Source organism: Vanessa atalanta, chromosome 16, assembly GCF_905147765.1.
Source record: "Vanessa atalanta chromosome 16, ilVanAtal1.2, whole genome shotgun sequence".
NCBI lineage: Eukaryota > Metazoa > Arthropoda > Insecta > Lepidoptera > Nymphalidae > Vanessa > Vanessa atalanta.
This window is the reverse complement of record NC_061886.1, coordinates 9,544,883-9,567,961: the sequence shown is the minus strand read 5'-3', so window position 1 is coordinate 9,567,961 and position 23,079 is coordinate 9,544,883. Positions and strand designations below refer to the sequence as shown.

Genomic DNA, 23,079 nt, shown 5'->3' with positions numbered 1-23,079 from the left:
TATTATCACCGATCGTGTACTTATGTAGATACTTGTATTGTGTTTCGATGTTTTTTGTTCAACGATAAATTATGCCTCGAGGCTAGTTCTATTTAAATTGGAAATAGCTATTTCACCCTTACTAGTGAAATTAGATTTTTAAATCTTTTCGTTTTGTTTCTGTTTGTGTGTATATTACTCGATATTTTAGCCGAATGTTAATTGTTTTTTGTTGATTGATTTTCAAGTGCAAATCTATATTGAAAGAAAAACAACACAAAGGGTGGATTATTGGGTTCTTACAATGTGTATAATTTGCTTGAATTTAAAAATAAAAATACAATATATTTATAAAAGCATACTAAAATATCCACAATACCTAATAAAGTGTATTGACATCGGACAAAACTGACTCAAAATCAAAATTCGAATACACATCACATTGAAAATAAATCTGAACCAATTATTTCAACAAAGCCAACCTTACATAATAGGTAATCATTTGGAACCTCCAGAAAAACACTAATGGCTGGAATAATGGGGAGCTCTGTCAGCAGTTTAAGGAAACGATAGGAGGTACGAGTTTCTCAAGAATTTTCGTATTTGCATGTAACGTGTAATTGGAGTTTAATATTAATAATAATTTAAATGCATCGATACTTTTATTTGGAACGAAGAACAAAGCGCGTACAATTATATGTAGCATACGTTTAATTAGGTAACGTTGCTTACAAGCAATGTGGTATTAAAAGTCAACCTTGAATTTGTGCTTGATGTATCAAAAGCAGTTTCATTTAAAATATTTTTTTTTTGATAGTTCGGCAAGCGTTAACACAAAACAAAGTTAGATGCCGATTGTCATCGAGTTTTTATGCAGTTTAATGTTCTTCCTTATATATTAAACTTTTTGTACACATCAAGTGGAAGACACGATATAAGGCTATACGTAGTCACTGGCTCTCCACGAATTATAATTATACGCCAGTACGCGTGGTGAACACTGATAAGCTGATTTACTGATTGATCAGAAATTACTTAGCATAACTTTTACTAAGCTTACGCGTAGTGTGAACGTAAAATGCAGTTTGTTAATACGTTCACATTAGAACTAAAAGTCACCCATCTTAATTAGTATCGGTAACTGACTTTAAGTTAGGTGTGAACGCTCGTTTAATAAGGTTTACTGTCTGGTGGACGTGCGAAGCGACAATTCATGCGGCGCGGAATTTTCAAGTCATGGACAGTTGCGATCACCGCTGCGACCAGATAGACAGAGAGCAAAATAATAACATTGTCTCGACATTCCTTGAGAGTAGTTTTCTAGTTCAAAATATTAAATTTGTTAGTATTTTTGTAGGACACGATCTAATATGGAAATAGGATCTTTATTTTATCCCAGAAAATCATCACTGCGTTTTTATTAATTATGAAATATGTTGCGGGTGACTTAAATTCCAAACGGCAATTCCAGCTAGGTCAGCTGACCTACCAAGTGAAATACTGTTTTCATTGTCCGTCGCGTTGCTTGACGCTCGTGTCATTTGAGGAGTAAGTTTCGCCATTCATGCTGCTCGTCGCCGTTGTCTGTGGCATGCTTGGCATGTTTGGTATATTACCATACAAATGTTTTAGTACCATCACGAATCACCGTCCACCCCGTTCGAATTTTCGCTCAGGCAAATTCTGTTGGTTACCACCGTCAAACTGAAAACTATTGCCTAGCCTCGTGTGCTTAAATTGTTTTTCATTTAATCTGCCTATTTGATAACTAAATTATACATAATAGGGAAACATCTTCTTTTTTTCCATTGTAACTTAACGAACCCCTGTCTTCTAATAAAAGGTTTATTGATAAGGAACGTCTATCTTCTACACACACACATTCATTACAGAAATTGGTACTAAATAAACTTTAAGATTAAAGATTTAAAGTAAGACTGAAAAACCCAAAAAATGATAATTCATTTTTATATATAGGTTTTTCAGTATATACCTTAAGATGTATCATAAATCAAATAATATTGTTGACGTTTAATTTTTTCATAAATAACATTTTTTTTAAACAAATAACAGATAATAATTAATAAACGTTACTCATATCAGAGATGACAAACCTTTTCTAAGGGTTTTTAATTTTGTCTCTATTTTTGAAAGGCGATTTTTCGTATACAAAGTACAAATAGGAACAACAAATTGCCTACTACCAAGTAATTAATCTAAGCTTGACAAGACAGAGAGACGTGACTGACATATTTTTTGGCATATCCAAAAAAAAAACTTGGCACAAGCAACCGATTATAGGTTTTTTTTTATAAAAAGAATAATAATAAAAAACTTATTAGGCTCAGATATAATGTCATATTTATTCAGCAAAAGATGATATATTTTAGTATTTAAAATGCACAGATAACATTCAACATTCATTCAAGTGAATTTATTTATTTTATCGTGATAGCTAATAAGTTTAAGATAATCAACATAGACTATGCCTATTTTTTTAATATTATATTGATTTATTTAATATAGCCAATATTGTCCATGTGATTGTAGATAAAGTAATTTTACTGGTGAAAACTGGCTTGAGAATTATTGTCGTTAAGACAGTATATTATGTACAATTATATTTATTTAATATAACTTTGTATTTTAAATAATGGAAAAGAGTACCTACTGAGTTTCTTATCGGTACTTCTCGGTAGAATCTACATTCCGAATCGGTGATAGCTTTACTTAATATAGTTCTGTAAAATTACGAAGTGTGTTTTAAAGTCTACTTGAATAAAGTATATTTTGAGTATAAAAAATGATATACACCAAGTTGTATGCCCTTTTTTTCTTTTTTGTTTAGCGAGGAGGACGGGATGAGTATGTGGGACTCAACCGGGAACTAATGCACCGTGCCAGGGCACGCTAGTGCTAATGCCCTGTTCTACCCACTAAAACCATCCTCGGGTTTCCACCATGCCGCCGAGTGGTGAGGCCACGGGATCGCCAAGGGCATGCAACCGCGAAAGTTGTATGCCCTATTCTAATCGAAGACGAAGTAAAGATAAACAAATCTTAGATTTGTGTATACCACGCAATGCTAATGGCTCTGCTACATATAATATGCACTAACCACAGATCATGATTAACATATCTTTATTACGTTATGTTAATTACTTATATCTACATTTGATTACTTATATCTACTTTAATTTCACTTCCAAAATCAGATAGCTTCGTCGATGTACATTTTTTCCCAATTCGCTAACATAAATGTAACCTGTTTTAAGTTTGATAAACTGCGTATAAACGAAGCGTTTGGATTGAGATTTGAAGTCAGACAGTTCCTTTTGATCTTCTCCCATAAACTCTTAGGTATAAATATATATGATTGAATATTTACAATTAATTAAGAAAATATATTATTTATATTAAAGATATATTTAATGCAGAATTATTCTCTCACAAATAAATTTGTGACGCCCTTAACGAATTCCAGACGGAAATTGTAATTAGGGAATAACGCTATAGAGATATTTTTAATAAAAATATAATTAGCATATTATTTCATAAAAACCTTTTTTTTGGAAGATTTGTCCAAAGTGAAATAAAAAAAAAAGAATCAGATTAATTTTTATAACTGTCATAAAGTAAAATGTTATTGTTTCATTAATTCCGGCTTGCGGCATGAAATTAATTTACTGTTACGTTAAGATAAAAATAAAATATACAATTTAATTTATTTGTCTCGTGATATTGGAATATTTAGAAAGATTTTCTTTCTGATGTAAGTTGATTAATTCGTGGAAAAGCTAGTCGGGTTATGCTGGAGGATATCGTCATCATCATCATCCTCCTGCTCTTATCCCAATTTTACTTGGGGTCGGCGCAGCATGTCTTCCGCTTCCATACTTCTCTGTCGGACGTCATCTCACAAGTAACATTCTTTCAAACCATATCGTCTTTCACAAAATCCATCCATCGTTTCTTTGGTCGTCCCCTACCTCTATATCCATCCACATCCATTCTCAAAACCTTTCTCACAATATGGTTCTCATTTCTCCGCAAAACATGCTTATACCAAGACAGCCGGTTTCCAGATAGCTTGAGCATATCTATAGTTGAACTTGAACTTAATAAAGTCAATAGATTTAGTAAATAATATTTTGTTATTTATATACTCGAAAGGAATTTAAATTTATTCATGTTCAACTATTTCTATTAATGTTGTTTACACCTTTAAAGACGTATCACTTTGTATGTTACCCAAGTCAGATATTAATTTTAAGTGCTTAGTGATAAGTTGATGGTGTAACTTTTCCAATAAATAAATAACGCTGGCGATTTTATGATTCAAAAAATTTGAATTGTAAATAAAGAGAATATAAAAGAGATTATAAAATAAAAGTCTTGCCACTTTAATTATTAATTATTGACATATATAACATAAAGTCGCGACGTTTCGTACTACCGGGAATCTGTAATAGCTTTTTATTTTGTATTCACTTTTATTGCTTCACTATGTTTGACGACCTCCTTAGTCGAGTAGTGTGTACACCGGTTTTCATGGGTACGCCACTCCGAGGTCCCGGGTTCGATTCCTGGCCGAGTCGATGTAGAAAAAGTTCATTAGTTTTCTATATTGTCTTGGGTCTGGGCGTTTGTAGTGCCGTCGTTACTTTTGATTTTCCATAACACAAGTGCTTTAGCTACTTACATTGGGATCAGAGTAATGTATTTGATGTTGTCCAATATTTATATTTAACTATAGTCCTTCTATTCGTTCTTCTGAACGTTCAATATTAGGCAGAAGTCATTACGAATTTGGAAGTGTAACAAATTTAAATTTTGGCATACACATTAAATAATATATTAGGCATTCTGCTCGACGACAAATAAGCCTGCAGTGCCTATTTTTAGAATGAATATGCATTTATGCATATGTTCATCCATATATGCATTAGCATGTGCTTCCAAACCAACTTACCAACTTTAACGGACGACCTAATGCATTAAAATACAAATCAATTATTGTAAACTAATATTGTTTATAATTTATGATACATAATTTACGTAAATGTGTCAAAAAACATTCAAATTAAACATATGTTTATTAATAGTTTTGCCCAAAATCAAAATAACACAAAATATTTAAAAAAAAGATAGATATTCTCATTGTACCTAAGTATTCAAATAAACCAATCCGTATAATTAAAAGTATACATATCGTACCCAGAATAGATGTAAAATTTATATAAACAAAACATATACAATTTATATATAAATTATACGAACTGCGATGTTGATCATCAATCCTGCATTGAACCAATAAACGTTAAGTATTGCTTTTTATATCGACCTTCAATAGAGAACTCAGCAACGTTACGCCTGTGCGGTGGAAATCACGTAGTCACGTTAGCGGACAAACTTCGGCACTTTAAAATCTCTCGTTAAATGTTTAATTAGCTAGTTTAAATTGGTAACTGAACATGTTAATAAAACGGGAAATTTATACGATTTTACGTAAAATAAATATACTTCAAGTGTTTTAAAACATAAGCTTTATTAATTTTACATTACGAAAGGACGTGCGAATCGAGTCTGTTAATAACATTACAACTCCATCAAACTTATTATAAAATATTATTTAGTTATTTACACACAATTATAATTTAATATAACACAAAAACTAGATTAGTTTACTGAATTAATTACAAATCTAATAGGCCTTATAATTACTATTTTTTTAATGAATTTATTATAAATTATTATACCTATAATTAAATGGGAACTATACAATGTATTAATTTTATACAGACATATACATTAACACTATTATATATTTTGTGTAAATTTAGTTTATTCGGTTTATTTAAATAATTTCTTACGTTTAATTTGAAGTTACGCTTTTATTTACATTTTTACATATACGTATTTATATCGTTTTGAAATACAAAATAAGGTGCATAAACTTTAATTAACGTGAAACGTATTACTAAAATAAACCGATACATTTTTAATGCTGGATGTATTATTAAATAACCGTTATAAATAAAAAAATGCTTGGCTGAATGCGTTTGTGCAAGCTCGTCTAGTTAGGTACCACCCACTTGGGGTACATGTCAGTCACCTCCTCGTGGTGTACCCCGGGCAACGGGGCCGGCTTGAGCTTGCTCGTCGGCCACGGCTAAGACTGGCGGGAGGGATGCCGCGGGGCTGCTCCTGGTACGTCCCTGATCGGCGTCAGGGCGGACCATGTGAGTGGCCTCGTTGGCTAGGAGAGAGTGGGAGGGCTCGCTACTCGAGCCTCCCAGGTGTTTTACACCGGCGGTCAGCGGCGGAGCCTACCATCTTATCCGCCGCAGGGCGTCAGCTTCGTTGACGCCCAGCCTCCAGTGGCGAACTCGGGGGAGTTCGCTACATTCTTACGTGGAGGATGAGGGGGAAGGCGCGCACTAGGCGCGCTTTCCATGAATATTCAGCCGCCTTAGGGCGGCTGCCGCTGGTGGGGTCGCGGTTGCATGCCCTTGGCGATCCCGTGGCCTCACCACTCGGCGGCATGGTGGAAACCCGAGGATGATTTTAGTGGGTAGGACAGGGCATTAGCACTAGCGTGCCCTGGCACGGGGCATTAGTTCCTGGTTGAGTCCCACATACCCGTCCCGGTCCCCCGACCGGGCGGCATGCGTAAATGCATTTCCTCCTCGTTAAACAAAAAAAAAAAAAGGTACCACCCACTTGTCTACTGAGTCACTGAGTCTACTGCCATGCAGCAATATTATTGTTGTGTTCTGGTTTGAAAGGTGAGTGAATTAGTGTACTATAGGAACAAAGGTCATAACATCTTAGTTTTCAATGTGTCAGTAGTGGTAAATTTTTTACGGCGCTAATGTCTACAATGATTGGTTTCATTGTACTAAATCTTAGATAAATGAAGTAAAAATATTTTGTTTTCACAAAGACTAGACAAAAATATAGATACTGAAATAAAGGATTATTGAAATCATTTTTTTTCATGGACTAATGAATTGTATAATAACATCCAATCAAATACCGCAAAGCTAAACATTTTCTTCAACATCATAAATACACTGATTGATATTGTTAATTTATATTAAACTAGGACTTTGGCTGCAGAGTTTCGCTGCGAGCGTAAAAATAAATAAATTAGAAAATACAATTAACTCGCATAAACTTTTTACTCCTATTAACCGACTTCACAGAATTGGTTATTCTTTATGGGGCAATATATACGCTTTTACAAAAGGATCCCAGAAATCGTAAAAAAAACTATTAGAAGGTTAATAAAAAACCGTTAAAGAACATTTGTGTGCTTATACACATATATATACGTTACTTATACATTAACAACTCAATAGATAACGCTTTGGGAATGAAACAATCGCCTCCAGGCCGTTTCAAAAATAAATAATTTATCACTGTTAACAAAAATTTCTGACAAAAAAAACCGCTCAGTTTTTTTCTTTGTGTAATACTTCTTTGTTGCATAAAGATATTTGAATTCCAATTTTAATTTAGAGCGACATGTCAATCGAATTCTAAAAGAGGATTTATAATTAAATTGTCTTGGTTTTCTTGATAGTAGTACGGTCTGAACGGGTTGATCGGATTTAGCTAAAGAAGAAAGAGGGCAGCGACTTTTAAAATCGAAATTTTGCTTAATCCTTTCTCAGTGCGTTAACTCCTCTACAGTATAAATCGAAGGATTTAAATTTGCATTTCAAGTATCCTTGCCTTTTAATTTATACTTAAATTATCAATTGGGAGAATATCAGTCCTAGAGTCACATTTCAATGTGTTTTAATTTTGTAAATGGCAACACAGAATTAGAAAGATTTTGCATTTGTCGTATAAGAAAGACCGACGTAGAGAACGAAGCTGACCCAGCGGTACGAAAACATTTAAAGATATAAAACATTTTATTTCTAAATAAAGCGTCAATTTAATAATCTTTGATTTGATTGAAGAGTTACAGCAAGCAAAAATAAAAGCGAAAATATGTGAGAAATTGTTGTTGTATTCGATACAAATCCATGAACTGCTGAGTGATGACAAATGATTGACTGGAGCGCTAAATATGAATTATGCTAAGAAGAAATGATTGATGTCTACCTGATATTATTCAGACAGGCTATTGATATAAAAGTCACACGATCCGAATATATCCCTTACATTGTTACCGTTCATTCGCTTAGCCTTGAGACGATCGTCTAGTTGATAAAACAGGCAAATCTATATTAAAATTATAAAGTCTAAAGAAGCGAAAGTAAATTTCTTTGACTAATTCCTCCTTCTCACACGTAGACGAAGCAATGGCCGGAAGCTAGTAATATATTTCTTTACTATTAATTAATAAGAAACCATTGTAAATCTATATCTCTCTCTTTCTCCCTCTCTCTCTCTCTCTCTCTGAATTTATACTAATATTATAAATGCGTAAGTAACTCTGTCTGTCTGTTGCTATTTCACGGTCAATTCACTGAACCGAATTTGATGATATTTGGTATGAAGCTTGAATTCCAAGAAAGGACATAGGTTACTCTTTTCCTAGTACCTGACGACTGAAACGTGAAATGCGAGCGAAACTGCGGGCGACGACTTATCTTAAATAAAGATCACTGATTCAAATTGGAAGCTACACGTAAGATTTCTTGAAAGCCACCTTTGGTTTAGATTAAATCTATATTTGATATATTCTGTAGCAATTTCAGTCGTAACATCCGTACGGTCATTATGAATTATCCTTAGATCGGATTATAAGTGATGGAATGGAAACTGCACCTGTGTTTGTGCACACACACAAGCAATATAATATCTTCTAGCAAATAGCGATCGTCGTAGCCAGAATCAAATAAATATTGAACTGCTATTTAAATATTTGAATTGATATTCAAGCCACCAGTTTTTTTATTTCAAAACACGTTTTCAAATTCATTGATTAGATATATTTTGAGATTAAAATTTACGGCCTATCCCTTGAGACATATCGAAGATACGCGAAACCCTTCACATGAGATACTGGAATAATGATTGGGTACTTGATTACACGTGTTCCGCATACTGATCAAAGTACTTCCGTGTTTTATGTAGAACAATAAAACTCGTTACAAAAGATTAATTTAGCCGGCAATTTATGTGATTTGCTGTTATCCCCTTGTTTTACGAGAATGTATTAATTAGTAGAATACAAAGTTTATACGATAGAAGTCTTTGAAGTTTTACATATCAGTCTTGCGTATTTGTGGAATTAAGTTCCTAATTACACTTCTGCTACTTGCCTGTCATTGAAGGCAGGTCGAAATAAGGGTCCGACTTAAAATGTCACGGTGCTAATGCCATAGCATGTGCGTAAATTCTTCTGACCAATATCGTGCTGTTAGCGATATATTTATGGAAAATTATGCTGGGATATTTAAATGAAAAATACTATTCATACTACTTAATGATTTTCTGAAAGTTATATTTAACATAATAACTTCCAGAAAATCTTTAAAAAAAAAACAAATAATTATATATATATATAAAAAAATAATTAAAAAACGCCTTGCAATTCAGCACCAGTGACAAAAGGGACAACATTCAGAAAGGGCAATAAATTTTACGTTCATGAAATGGTGTTGTATAAGTGTAAGAATTTCCTCTTCGTGAATTGCCAACGGCGAACAAAACAAGTTTGTTTTCCCAACAAGGAAACGCTCTTCGGCGTGAGAACTATGTCTTATAACGATAGTGCATACATTTGATGTGATATATGGTCTTGTTTTTATACGCCACGGCCTTTTGCAGGCATATATTACTCACCTTAACGCTCTGCACAAAAGCAAGAGGTGTAAAAAACGGTTTGAAAACGAAGGTTACGGAAATAATAAGTTCATTAGACATTATTGAATAAAAAACTAACTCTTTGATAGCTTCTAGGAAATTCCTCTTTCATTTATTTATTCATTCATTTGGTATATTCTGACGGGCACGTAATCACTCGGTGAAAAGTGTCTAAATTTGTTTGATAGTTGCTCTTCAAAGACTATAGATCTTTTGTGTATAAACTCATTTGTATTGTTTTGAAGACATCTTTAGTTCATTACTGCGTTTTATGAATGCAATAAAAAAACTGTTGTGTTTTATATTTTATCGTGTGTGATCTACTTTATTTGGTTATTGTTATATTCGAAAATAGAACTAAAACTTACGTTTTTCGAATTAAACCCACGTGTTCTATCCAGTGAGCTATTTGTAACTTATTGAATAAAATATCTATTTGCAATTTATAAGTAATAAATACCTTTACAAACAAATAAAAAAAAATGACATTCAAAAATCCGTTTCGTAAAACGTATCAGTTACAAATATCACATAAATATTTAAATGTTACTCGAAATATAATATTTACATACATTTTCTATGATCACTTTGTACTGAATACGCGCGATCCTTTAAAATATACGCGGCATTTTCGTTTGAATATATTTTATACCTTTTATTTTTATCGACTGTTTAGTCCCTATTGTCTTTTTCGAGATCATAATTCGGCTTTTGTTTGTATATGTCGTGAATGACAACTGTGTACTTTTATATTCAAATACATTATTTTATCCCACCTGGTATTAAAAATGTCATAACACATTAACTAAAACCATTAAAAGATTGTGTATAATAAAAGAGACTTTGGGCCTTTTGGGTATATTGACAATCTATTTAAACGGATAGAGTCCAAAGTGAGAATAGACGTCCTAAATAGTCTCATAGAAATTTACTTAAATAGTGGCTGGAATCCGGTCAGATTATATTTCGGTCACTAATTGTCAATTTCTAGAATTCTGATTGGTCAACGTTCCAAATTTTCATCTCTCATTGTTGCTTTGTCATTACATGAGAGAACACACTAATTACGCCTCCTCTTCTCTTGTATTCGTAGAAGCGAATTAAGCGTGTGTGACAAAATTCTACCAGTTCATAAATTTTATTTATCTTGTTATTTTTATTATTTAATATGTATTCGATTTAATGTTGTTTAGGTCACAGCTAACTAGTTTAATTAGCCTTTCAATAAAAATCCTAGCCATTTTACTAAATGATGCAGTTAAAACCGCCCCCCCCCTCAATGACATTCAATGAATACATTTTCCGTTCATAGATTTTTTTTTTTTAACATAGGCTTAGTTACATTTATAAAATTTTGAATAATTATTTTACAGCATAAACTAACCAATATAGTTACTTTTATTTTCTGAAGAGGATAAATGTATATAATAATGTATATATATGTTATCAGCTAACTAAACGTGTCATATGTTTAATTATTGTGACTGGTTCTTGAGTTTAAAATTAAAATAGAAATTCTTATAATAGAGTACAAATGTTACGTCACGTAGCCGGAGCGAGTTTGTCGGTCTCAGACTGTGTTAATAAAATAAACATAAATATTTACAGGCCGTATAACTAATACTTACATGGAAAAAATATTTCTACGAATTTAAAAACAAAAGAATGGATTAAAACAATTATAGTTTTTTTTTTTATTTTGTGTTGAAAATGTACTGGTTACACCAATAGCTTGATACAGATTCTGTTCACTCACGAAGGCGCGCGCCTCTACGCCAAATTCTCTGTGTGCATTTGCAAGTGACGCACGTGCTTACAAGATTTCTTAGTGTGCGTGAGATGAATAATACAAGAATAAACACAGATAAAATACAAATTAAATTATATTTTTTAATGTTGACATAAATGCTTTATGTTTTATCTGGCTATGAAATAGGCCTTCATTATAATTACGTTAATTTTTAATTCAGGAAAGTATGATATATAATAGAAGAATACATTTATTTATCATCACAACTAACTCCGACCGAAATTATCTATCGGCAATAAAAAGCTCTCTGTACTTATGTCCTTCTTATCTAGATTAGTTTCAGCGTGCTTGAGGTTGTTATCACTTTCACAGCACTTGGGGAAAGGGGGCATGTTGTCCGGTTTGAACACGAGGCATTTCTTGTAGTTCTCCTTGCTGCGTTCCTGGTTGTTATTGGCCGTATTATGCGGCCGATGCCTTCCTCAGAGATTCGATGAGCCGTTGTTTAGGAGACGAATGCTGCTGTCTCGACCGACGCTTGTTCTGAGAAAAACAATTATGTAAATGGAATGTTTAAGTTAACGTAAAACGTAAAAGTCTAAGTTCACCTTGACGTATTTTTCGATAAAATAAAAATGAATTTAACCAAAAAATTTGGGATGAATAAGAAATATTTTGTATTAAACTTTCCAGTTACACTAACGTTTTTTATTAGAGATTTGTTTTGAATTTGAATAAAATTTTTTTTGGGCAGATAGCGGTTCCGATCATCATTGAGAAGTGCCTAAACCGAATATTAACACGTCATTCCTCGATAAATAACGTAAGTTCTATCAGAACATTTACTTGATACTTACTTTATAATAAAATTAATGAGTTAAGATAATTATATATCATATACAAGATTATATGCGATTTGTCCCTCTTGATTCATCATTCTCACTATATTTTTGATAAGCGATTTTACCAGTTTAATTGATGGTTAATTTAGAGGGGTCAGTCTAGAGATTTCGTTTTGTTGTAACGACTAATGTTCATTTAACATTCTCATTCAATTGTTGTTCATAATACAAAATATATAAGATTGTATTCTTACGTGCGTGGAACCATACTAATGTTAGTCTTCCTGCTGGAGTGGAGTCGTCGTGACGTTGACAGTGAGAGCGAGCCGCGAGGTCCATGAGCTGATCCGCTGCGGCATAGGAGGTACCTACGAGAGAATTTATGCATAACAAAACATTTTTAGTAAACTTTTGGGCGTATAATTCGAAGTTTTTGCACTTGTAACGTCTGTTTAGTAACGTTTAAGAGAACTGATTCTGACGTTAAATAGTTTCACTTCCGTCAAATTCAGTTCAACCTCGAGATAAGTAACGTTCTAGTAAAACGATTCCAACGCTAAATAGTTTCACCTAGTCAAGGGCAAACATGCGTGAACAGCGACTTAGAATCGCGCCATGCGATTTTTTCGTAACAAAGTTTCGTAACATAAAGATATATAAATATTTCTTACCTATTAAAGTGTTTTCTAAAGATGCCGCTGGTGCAATAGAGGGCAATGGGGTTCACACAGCTGTTGAGGAAAGAGAAACAGAACCCAACGATTCGGAAGCCATGCCACCATGGATTGTAGTCATCTTGGGCTGTCGGGCTGAAGAAAAGGAAATATTAGACTTCACCTATACTAATATTATAAATTTGAAAGTAACTTCATCTAATCTATCTGTCCGTCTGTCAGTCTGTTACTCTTTATTTCTAAACCACTTGAACCACTGAATTGAATCTGATCCAATTTGGTACACCGAGGAGGGATGAAAGCTTTTTTTATACCTAAAACCTACGATTGTTCGTCCTAAAACGAATTCTACAATAAACATTGGTCAATTTCTAATTATAAGAAATGTACTTGATTTTTTTCTGGGGAAATTTTCGCGTTCACTTTTCTTTGTACGGTTGAATAGCCTTGTAGATATATATATATTTATTTCCCACAAATGTTTTTTCTTCTACGAGTACTCGTACGTCTTGTACGAGTTTTTGATTCTAAAAAATCTTAACGGAAAAAAATCTGCATTTCTCATTGAATAATATTTAAATTTAGGTTTTATAAGAATTATAATTTTTTTTTCAGTTAATACTTGGCATATTTGTCTGGGTAAAAGTTAAATTATATTGAATTATTGTAATACAAAATATTGGAGGTTAATAATATTATAAAAGACTCGACAATAATCTGGAACATTAAATAGTTAATAAAAAAAAAAAATTTGAACTGGAATTTAATTTAAAACATATTTGTATATCAGGGGAATGTAACTTTATTAAGACTATGAAAAACCAAAAAGTAATGTAAATCTAGATTTATATAGCGGAATACATTTTTTGTTGAAACAAAAGGTTTGAACGGGTTAATTATTTTTTTATAATAAAGTTAGGTGGACGAGCAGATGTAACCTGATGGTAAATAGTTGCTACCGCCCATAGACCTTCATCGGCCATTCGCCACCAATTTTAGGAACTAAAATGTTATGTCCTTTGTGCTTGTTAGTAAAGCCGGAACAGGACAATACTAAGTATTGCTGTAGTCCAGAATATTTGATGAGTAGGTGTTTCCTACCCGGGACTAACTAGATGGGCACAAAGCCCTACAAATAAGTTATCGCTACGGCCCACGGTTTAGCGGGAACGTTTAATTTTGGTGCAAAAGCGGCGTTACTTTATTATATATAAATTATGAAATGTTTATGAATGCCTAACATATTTCAGAAATATTCCTGTCATCATGAAGTCGCAAATATATTATGTAATTTATTGAAGTGAAATATTTTATACATTGGCAGCATATATGTATAATATATTTTATAATCTGACCTAATAATGACCAGTCATATTTAGCTTGAGTTGATACTGATAACTTACCAATAATAGAACCACATCATAAATACGTGTGACGGTAGGAAGCATGCAGCGAATACCATCACAAATGCTAAGACGGTCAAGGCAACTTTTCTTCGAGCTCGCATCTGAAACAATGAAATATTTACTACTTAAAGTAAAGATTAAAAGACAAAAACTAATAAAGTCCTCACTACTATCCTATCCACGCCGTGGGTAATATTACTAGCTAAAGTTAATATAAGTCATGAGCAATAGAATTTAACGAGATAGTCGTACACGGATGGAGTACGATTTCTTAATATTTGAACTATAAGTAATTTCTGTTGTTCTAATTTTTAATTGTCACTAACATTAAAAAACACTCTTAACAAAAAAAGGGTGGAAATACTTCTCCCGATACGAGATTTCTTCTAGACAACTTATAGTATCCTAATCTCACGATAATAAATTTTAAAAGTGTATAAAACGATTTTAATCAATAATCATCTTTGCTTGAAAATTACAATATTCACGGAGAAACATGTGGCGTCTAGTTGTTTAAAAAGAAAATTTTAATCACGTATTCTGAAAGGGCGTAAGACACTGTAACGTCATTAAAGTTGTAGTCTTTAACGTCGTTGATCGAATGAGGCCTTGTCATCTCATTTGTAGTGACCTCGTTGACACTGAATAATGTCCGACCTATTTGGATTGTGATCAATAATCGTAAGGTATACATATAAGATTATATTAATATTATTATTTTTATAGTAAAAGCGGTGCTGAGCTCTGTAATTGTCAAACTGCTAAGAGTGCTTACCTTTTAATGAAGAAGGTTTGAAGCCAGCAGACTACACTACGAGTCAATTACATAATTATGTGGTATAATGTCGTCTGACTTGGTTATTGTAAATATTCAAATGAAGTATGTTGTAGGTACATTTCAAATGAAAGCAATAAGTTGTAAAAGTCTTTTACAATACAGGTAGAACAATTCACAAAATGCTGCCATCAAAATATATTGATTGGTTTTTATTTGGAATGAGAAAACCTGACCAAATGTTATTAGATCATGCGCATGTCCGGTTAATATATAACCTATCAATAATTACTTATTTTACTTCCGCTAGTCTCATTGACTTGCCAGTACCATGACAATGCCACGGAGATCTAACAGTAATAAGACATGAACGAATATAAGACAGGGATCGGACAAATAATTTAGGTGGTTTCCGAGACCCCATTTCGAAGTTCAGATGTGGGTTCTAGGACTACAAAATTAAAAGCAAACACTTCTGTTTGCTTGAGTGTGTTGCTAGAACCTCCACTCCGTTCATAGTGTCTAAATAATACCTCCTCAAACTTACCATAGTTATAGGCTATCTCAGCTACCATCAAATGGATCTATTATTTACTGTAAGAAATATTAAAAAATCCTTACCTAAAACCGAAATCCAACAATACTCACCATTGCTGTTTGGAGGTAGAATGAGTGGGTACGTAGATAGTACCCACTCATTACTCATTACCATTACTTGGTAGATGGGCTTGCACAAAGTCTTACTACCAAGTAAAAATATTTAACATTAAGCATGAACAACCTTAAGCAATCTCCAAGATTAAAATTGCACATATCCTACGCAAACATTACATTTAAATCTTGGAGATCCCATAAGCGGCCAAAGGAAACCCTGTTAATATTTAATTGAAAACTTTACGATAATAATTAATGGCCTTTCGTTTTAATGAATTTACGTCTGCGGTTGAGGACATCGCACTTGATAGGGTGGAAAGTTTTAGCAGTATCTTCAGGGCTACTAGATATCTCAAATTCTCAAGTCGCTTAATACGTTTAAATGAAAACCGACCAAGTGCGAATAATAATAAAGGGTTCCGTATTAAAACAATGACGAATGAACTCTGTTTAGGTTCATATATATCATCATATCAGTCATAAAATTTATAATAATACTCATTTTATACATTCATAAAACAAGCTTATTGCAATTTTTTTAGTTTTAAATTGTTACGGCATGTATTTTATTATTATCGCGATAATAATAAATTATTAATTTATTTTAAGTTTATCTATACATATAATAAAATTTGCGTGTCTGTTTGTAATATTAAAATAACCGCGTTTTACTAATGCATATGAATGTATACACGGTATATATACCTAAATAACATTTTTTACAATTTTTGTCTGTGTTTGTTCCGGCTAATCTCTGGAACGGCTGGACCGATTTTGACGGGACTTTCACTGGCAGATAGCTGATGTAATAAGGAGTAACTTAGGTTAATTTTATTTTAGAATTATATGTAAAATAATAATAAAGTCACGCTTTTTTATTAAATACAAACGCGCACGAAGTCGCGGGCACAGTTAGTATATATATATGTATATAAATATTAAAATTTCGATAATAAATGGTAAGTACGCACAACAATTACATACTGTTTGACGCGTATTTTTATCCAACATACAACAGGGAAATTAGTCGTTTTTTATTCTGTATTGGACGTGTCTTAAATTTAGTGTACTCTTTATTATTATTATGTATCATGATAGCTATAGGCTATACGTAACCGGTCGATTTCATCTAAATAAAGACTTTTTCGTGAGAATAGTAAATAAAATTACAATAAATTTTATCTTCAAATTTATTATTTAAAGTTCTTAGATACGAATTGCGTCAGTTTAAAAAGAATCCTTTTTACGAAGTAAATTCTATTTATAGTTTTACTTAATGCGCGGACGATGGTGAAGATGTCACCCATATTATTATTAAACGATCGGAGTTAGCCATATTAAGTGCGATACGGGATTACGCCATCTAAATGACTGTACGTGGTCTGAATGAATTCGCTTACTGAACCTACGAGAAGCGAACTGCGAGCGGTGAAATTCCCGAACGAAAGTGCAGCGTTCACAAAGAGGAAGCCATTTGAATGATTGGATTAGGAACTAATTTTAATATTAAAGTTGAATAATTTGTTATCAATAAAAAATATAATTATATATGTACACAGGGCATACATAGATGTGAATTAGTATAAGAGTATTTTTATTGTCGTTTAATAATTTGAATATATATACTTATCTAGTTAATATTTTGATATATATATTTAGGTGGTTTTCTGATGCTGGAAGTATTTTGTTTTTGTAAACTTTTATTTATAAATAAATATATGGTATAGTTAACTAGTGAGAAAATATAAATATATTAAAATCGAGTCAATTGGCGGATGTAGGTGAATATCTGTGAACTATTGAAAAATGCCTTTTAATTATAATATATCTCTTTTATTCATAACAATAACCTGAAATTCACACTAGACTCGTGATTAGTCTAAATTTTAAGCAAATTAAACAAGAAAGAATAGCTTATATATTATATAAAAAAAAAACATTTTCGAAACGCGCACTGCGTTTCTTAGTAGGATCTTCTAATATAAGTTTTATGTAAATTGGTTAAGTACTTTTTCAGAATAACATACAGTACAGATTTATAATATCAATAGTCTCTAATATTTAGGTTTTGTAATTATTTAAGAGCTTTTGAATGATATATTAATTAAAAAAATTACTAGACTAAATATTTTTGTTTAAGAAATTAAATAATTAATTTGTCACCCCTTATGTTCTTAATAAAATTTATTTTAATTTCCTACGTAAAGTAACCGGTTGAGTATTTAAAGCTTTATTTTATATTTCTAAGATAAAGACTTATTATGCTCGAAATAAGAGTTTGTAAAAAATACAATGAATGCCTTTATTCTATAGTTATTTTAAATGATTTCCACTAAACTTCTTACAAATGTATGTCTTTAAAATTGCTATATATGTAAAAGTTGAAAATAAAATTGTTTTTCTGTTATAAAAATGTATTATTAGTAACTTACCTGTTTATATTTAAAAAAAAATAAGATTTTTAACCTATCATAATGTTTCGATTATAAAATATTAATTCGACTTAATCTACACTAACCAATCAGGAACGTTGGCCAATCACAGGGACTACTTTATCATTTTGTCATAGTTGAGCCCGACTGGATAGCGGTAGGTAAGTGTTATAATATATTAGATTTAACTAAAGATATTACAGTGTTTAATTCGGCTGACCTAAGATCCCTGTAATAGGTCACGGGTAAATGGGTCGCCTGGTGATAAGTGATCCCACCGCCCAACGACATTGGCGCTGTAAGAAATATTGGCCATTCCATACAAAGCCAATCTACGCAACCAATACTGTAAGTCAGATGTTACGTCCCTATAGCCTGTAGTTACATTGACACTTACTCATCAAACCAGAACACAATAATACTAAGAATTGCTGAATGATGGTGAAATATATGACGGTGGTAACCAGGCTTGCACAGAACCTTGATTACCAAAAAATCTGAATCAAAATATACTTTATTCAAGTACCTACCACCTACCACCTAGGTGGTAAAGCTACCACCGGTTCGGAATGTAGATTCTACCGAGAAGAACCGGCAAGAAACTCAGTAGTTAATCTTTTTCAATATCTAAAAATACAGTTATGTTAGCTAATTAGAATTATATATGTACGTTATGTCTCCTGCCTGGAAGCCAACAAGCATTAGCTCCACGCTTTTTTTTTCTTTTTTTTACCTACTTACTTTACTTAATACTTACCGTGGAAGTAAACCAAGTAAAGAATATGTATTTCATGATCCGAATATCAATTTAGCTTGACATCCCTACCGGAGGAAACATTGAGAGAACGGGGTCTAATTATTCGTTAGGGTCGTCTTATCTTTATCGTAAGTACAACTAATAAACGTTAGGAAACAAGTCGGAGAAATGGCGTCGTTTTGATCCGGAACTATAATATCGGTTATTAAATTATCTTTAGTGAATTGTGGAACGGAAATTGTATAAGTTTATTATAAGATCAAGATCATTGTTAGATGCATACATTCAATGATATTTAATAATGACAGGTGTCGTGGGACATTCGGTTGTAACAAAGTTGCTTACGCTATATATAGTCGAAGTCGATTTTTTTTTAAATAGATACAGTGATTCAAGGGAAAGGTTTGTGTATATAATACATGTATATTATATTAGAGAAATACTGATAATTTTAGAGGTTTCTAATTTGATGTCGTACTTAAAATCATTTTTTTGCGCTTACATTGCAAACGCTGGCTAAACCCTAGAAGATAGATCAAAATAATGTATGTACTACAGTATTGTGCACCTTAGAAAGGTTTACAAAAAAGTCCTCAATGGTATATTCTAAGGGGGGGGGGGGGGTAGGTTCGCTGGTTATTTTTAAATAAAAGACAATAAAATAATAATAACAACGTTTGAAAATAACGAAATGATAATAACAAAACTGTTATTAAAAATTCCGTATTTATGAAACCGTATACAATATAAGAAAGAGAAGGAAAATGAAAAAGAGAGAGAGAAAGCCGCTTGGAGCTTCACACTTATTCCTTACGTGACGATTTCTGCCCGCTCACTACTCCGACTCTCACTCTACTCCAAGTCGAAAGAACTTCGATCCAAAAATATTCCTAGTTTATCTTTCAGTTTTGTATGTGGGTAGTGACGACTGGTTGGTGGTGGTTATTGTAACTGGTTAGCTGTAACAGTCGCGAGATCAATCCCATATATTTTTTGTTTGTATATGATATATCATTAGTATTTAAAGTAAAGTCTTACTGGGTTCTGGTACACCAATTTCAATGCGAAATCGTATATACGTGCCAGATTTTCGACCGACACGATGAATTCACAGCCGAGCACAAGTTGTGCTATAAACTCAAATAAAGTACATTAAAATTTCTCTCGCCCCAAACTCCTGAACAAATATCAGCATAGTTTTCGACTAATATCAGTTTGGAGTCGTTAGAGGACAACAAAAGTTAATTAAATATATAGGTCACACATGTTTTCAATTAAAAAGTTTCGATAAATTTTGTGAATGATGTTTTTATATTTAAAGGCAACAGAAGTGACGTATCTTGTCCAATCTTGTAAATTCGCGGAATTCACTGACGCTAGCCGAGATAGCTCAGTGATTAGAATGCGTGCATCTTAACAGATGATTGCGGGTTCAAATCCAGCCAACACAGAATTTTTAAGTAATTTGCGTTTATAATTCAAGCTGTGGTCGATGATTAAGGTAAACATCGCGAGAAAAGCCGCCTGTGTCTAATTACAATGAAATCTGCTAACACATTAGCATTAGCATTAGAAGCCCGTAAATGTCCCACTGCTGGGATAAAGGCCTCCTCTCCCTTTGAGGAGAAGGTTTGGAGCATATTCCACCACGCTGCTCCAATGCGGGTTGGCAGAATACACATGTGGCAGAATTTCGTTGAAATTAGACACATGCAGGTTTCCTCACGATGTTTTCCTTCACCGCCGAGCACGAGATGAATTATAAACACAAATTAAGCACATGAAATTTCAGTGGTGCCTGCCTGGGTTTGAACCCGAAATCATCGGTTAAGATGCACGCGTTCTAACCACTGGGCCATCTCGGCATTTTTGAATCGTCAATATTTCAACTCTAACAACCAACAACGCTCTCGGCTATTTAACTATTTTTTCGATGCATCACTAACCGATAACCTTCTTCGAAAATAAAACTTTATTATTTATATTTAACGGTGTTAATATATTAACTCTATGTCTTTTTAAGCTAGCGCTTAGTTGAATAAGAGTTTTATATGAAATTAAGCAATGTTCCAAAATCTTCACATATGTTCGATTTGTCTTGAAAAAAAATTTTTTCCACATGAGAATTATTTAAACTGGCCTAATGGATACCAAATGTTAAGTATGCAAATAATTAAAAAAATTGCCACCGTACAAAACATCACCGCGTTTAAAGCAAGAATGCGAGCATTTTCCAGCATTTTGAATCTCAATTACGTTCCTCTGGGCGAAAAATGGACCAACCCTTCTATCACTCGTAAATTCAATAAGACGAGGTGTTATATTTGTTGATTCAACTGCGAACGGAATAAAAACATTATTTGAATTACTTGGAAATACTCAATTAATATATATTTCTCCTTATTCATGGAACACGTTTATTTATGGATACTAGTTAATTAATTTTCTACGTGTGGTATCACCATAAATATCTTCCGTCTATTTTTATGTCCAAAAGCTAGTTATCAGTTTTCCTATATCATTTATTAGGTGCTGCTTGACGCCCGCGGCTTAACTCGCATTCACCAACCTAAGGGTTGGTTGTTGGTTGTTAGACTTAAAAAAGAGTTCAAGCTTGCTTCAAAACAAATTTCATCAAATTCGATTCAATGGTTTACCCGTGAAAGAGCAACAGATAGACAGACAGACATACAGACACTCCAAAGAATAATATTAGTATAGTTTAATATCTTACTATTAATGGTTATATTCTAACTAATAATAATATTGTACTAACAAAGTTACGGACTTTGAATGTTCCCACTAAGCTAACCTATTGTGGACGATCGCTCTTTGTTCTCAAATCATCAGCTTTATGGGAAACCCTTAAACATTTAGTAACATTAAAGTTTATACGTTTATAATATATAAGAAGCCTTGGATATTTGACTTTATTTTTAGTATTTGTATTGAATAGTGTTAAGACTCAGGCTTAAATATATTTTCGTACATTTATAGCAGGCGCTTTAAGATGGATTAGGGGATTTAGGCGCGTATTGCCATTAGTATCCAATATAATGCGCATTCGCGTAATAATTCACTTGTTGGTAGAACTTAGTGCAAGGCCCTCTGGGTAGGTAGCAACTACTCACAAAAGTGTGACTACAGGCAAAAGGGATATAATATGTTATCTTCCAACATTGGTGACGCGTTGGCGATGTAAGGAATGTTTAAAATTTATTACAGCTTAATGTCTATAGCGGGTGACCATTTACCAACAAGTGGCCCATTTGCCAATCCCCCTACCATTACTATAAAAAAAATCACTATTACAATATTAGTTAATTTTTAATACACAAATCTGAATGACAACTTATAATTGGCACCTGTTACCGGCTCTGAATATTGAATGCCCGTTCGCTCTAACGACTGCGTTAACGAAGACTTCGCTATGACGTCACACTTGTGTTCGATTGTGGGTTTCCCGACATGTTTTTGTGTAGGATAGTATTATTAAGAAGGCGAAGAACCGGGAGCCTCGGGCCTCGGTCCATAATAATCACGATGAGATAATATATCAACAGAACGAATATAAAATAAATATGGATAACTAACCTGCCTCTGAGTTCCTTGCATTTCACCCGGCACGTTCTGCGTGCTCAGTACTAGATGACGAGCCATCAGCACGTAGAATAGCGCAATCACCGCCAAAGGTAGCGAGTAGTAGACCAGGAACCGCATCAGGACCATAGTGCGTGCGTACGATTCCCCCCATTCTTGGGGATACGGGTAGCATACTAGAAACTGTAATTAAACAAATAAACAATAATAAAAACAGGTGATATTATTGGCAATTCATAAATTCAAATCGTTTAAATAAATAAATATTGGGCAACATCACATACATTACTTTGATCCCAAGGTAAGTAGCTAAAGCACTTGTGTTATGGAAAATCAGAAGTAACGACGGAACCAAAAACACCCAGACCCAAGACAACATACA

General features: G+C 33.0%; 1 protein-coding gene across 1 annotated transcript in view; it reads right to left on the bottom strand.

The window, feature by feature from the left end:
• Window positions 1-11,805: 11,805 nt before the first annotated feature.
• Window positions 11,806-23,079, bottom strand: part of LOC125069841 (neuropeptide CCHamide-1 receptor) — a 216,599-nt gene continuing 205,325 nt past the window's right edge. Inside the window, exons 5-9 of the mRNA XM_047679433.1 lie at window positions 22,692-22,880; window positions 14,477-14,580; window positions 13,071-13,208; window positions 12,654-12,767; window positions 11,806-12,100 (exon numbers count right to left, since the gene is read on the bottom strand). Of these exons, the coding sequence (XP_047535389.1) occupies window positions 12,040-12,100; window positions 12,654-12,767; window positions 13,071-13,208; window positions 14,477-14,580; window positions 22,692-22,880 (606 nt within the window). The 3' untranslated portion in view covers window positions 11,806-12,039. The remainder of the gene's footprint in view (window positions 12,101-12,653; window positions 12,768-13,070; window positions 13,209-14,476; window positions 14,581-22,691; window positions 22,881-23,079) is intronic.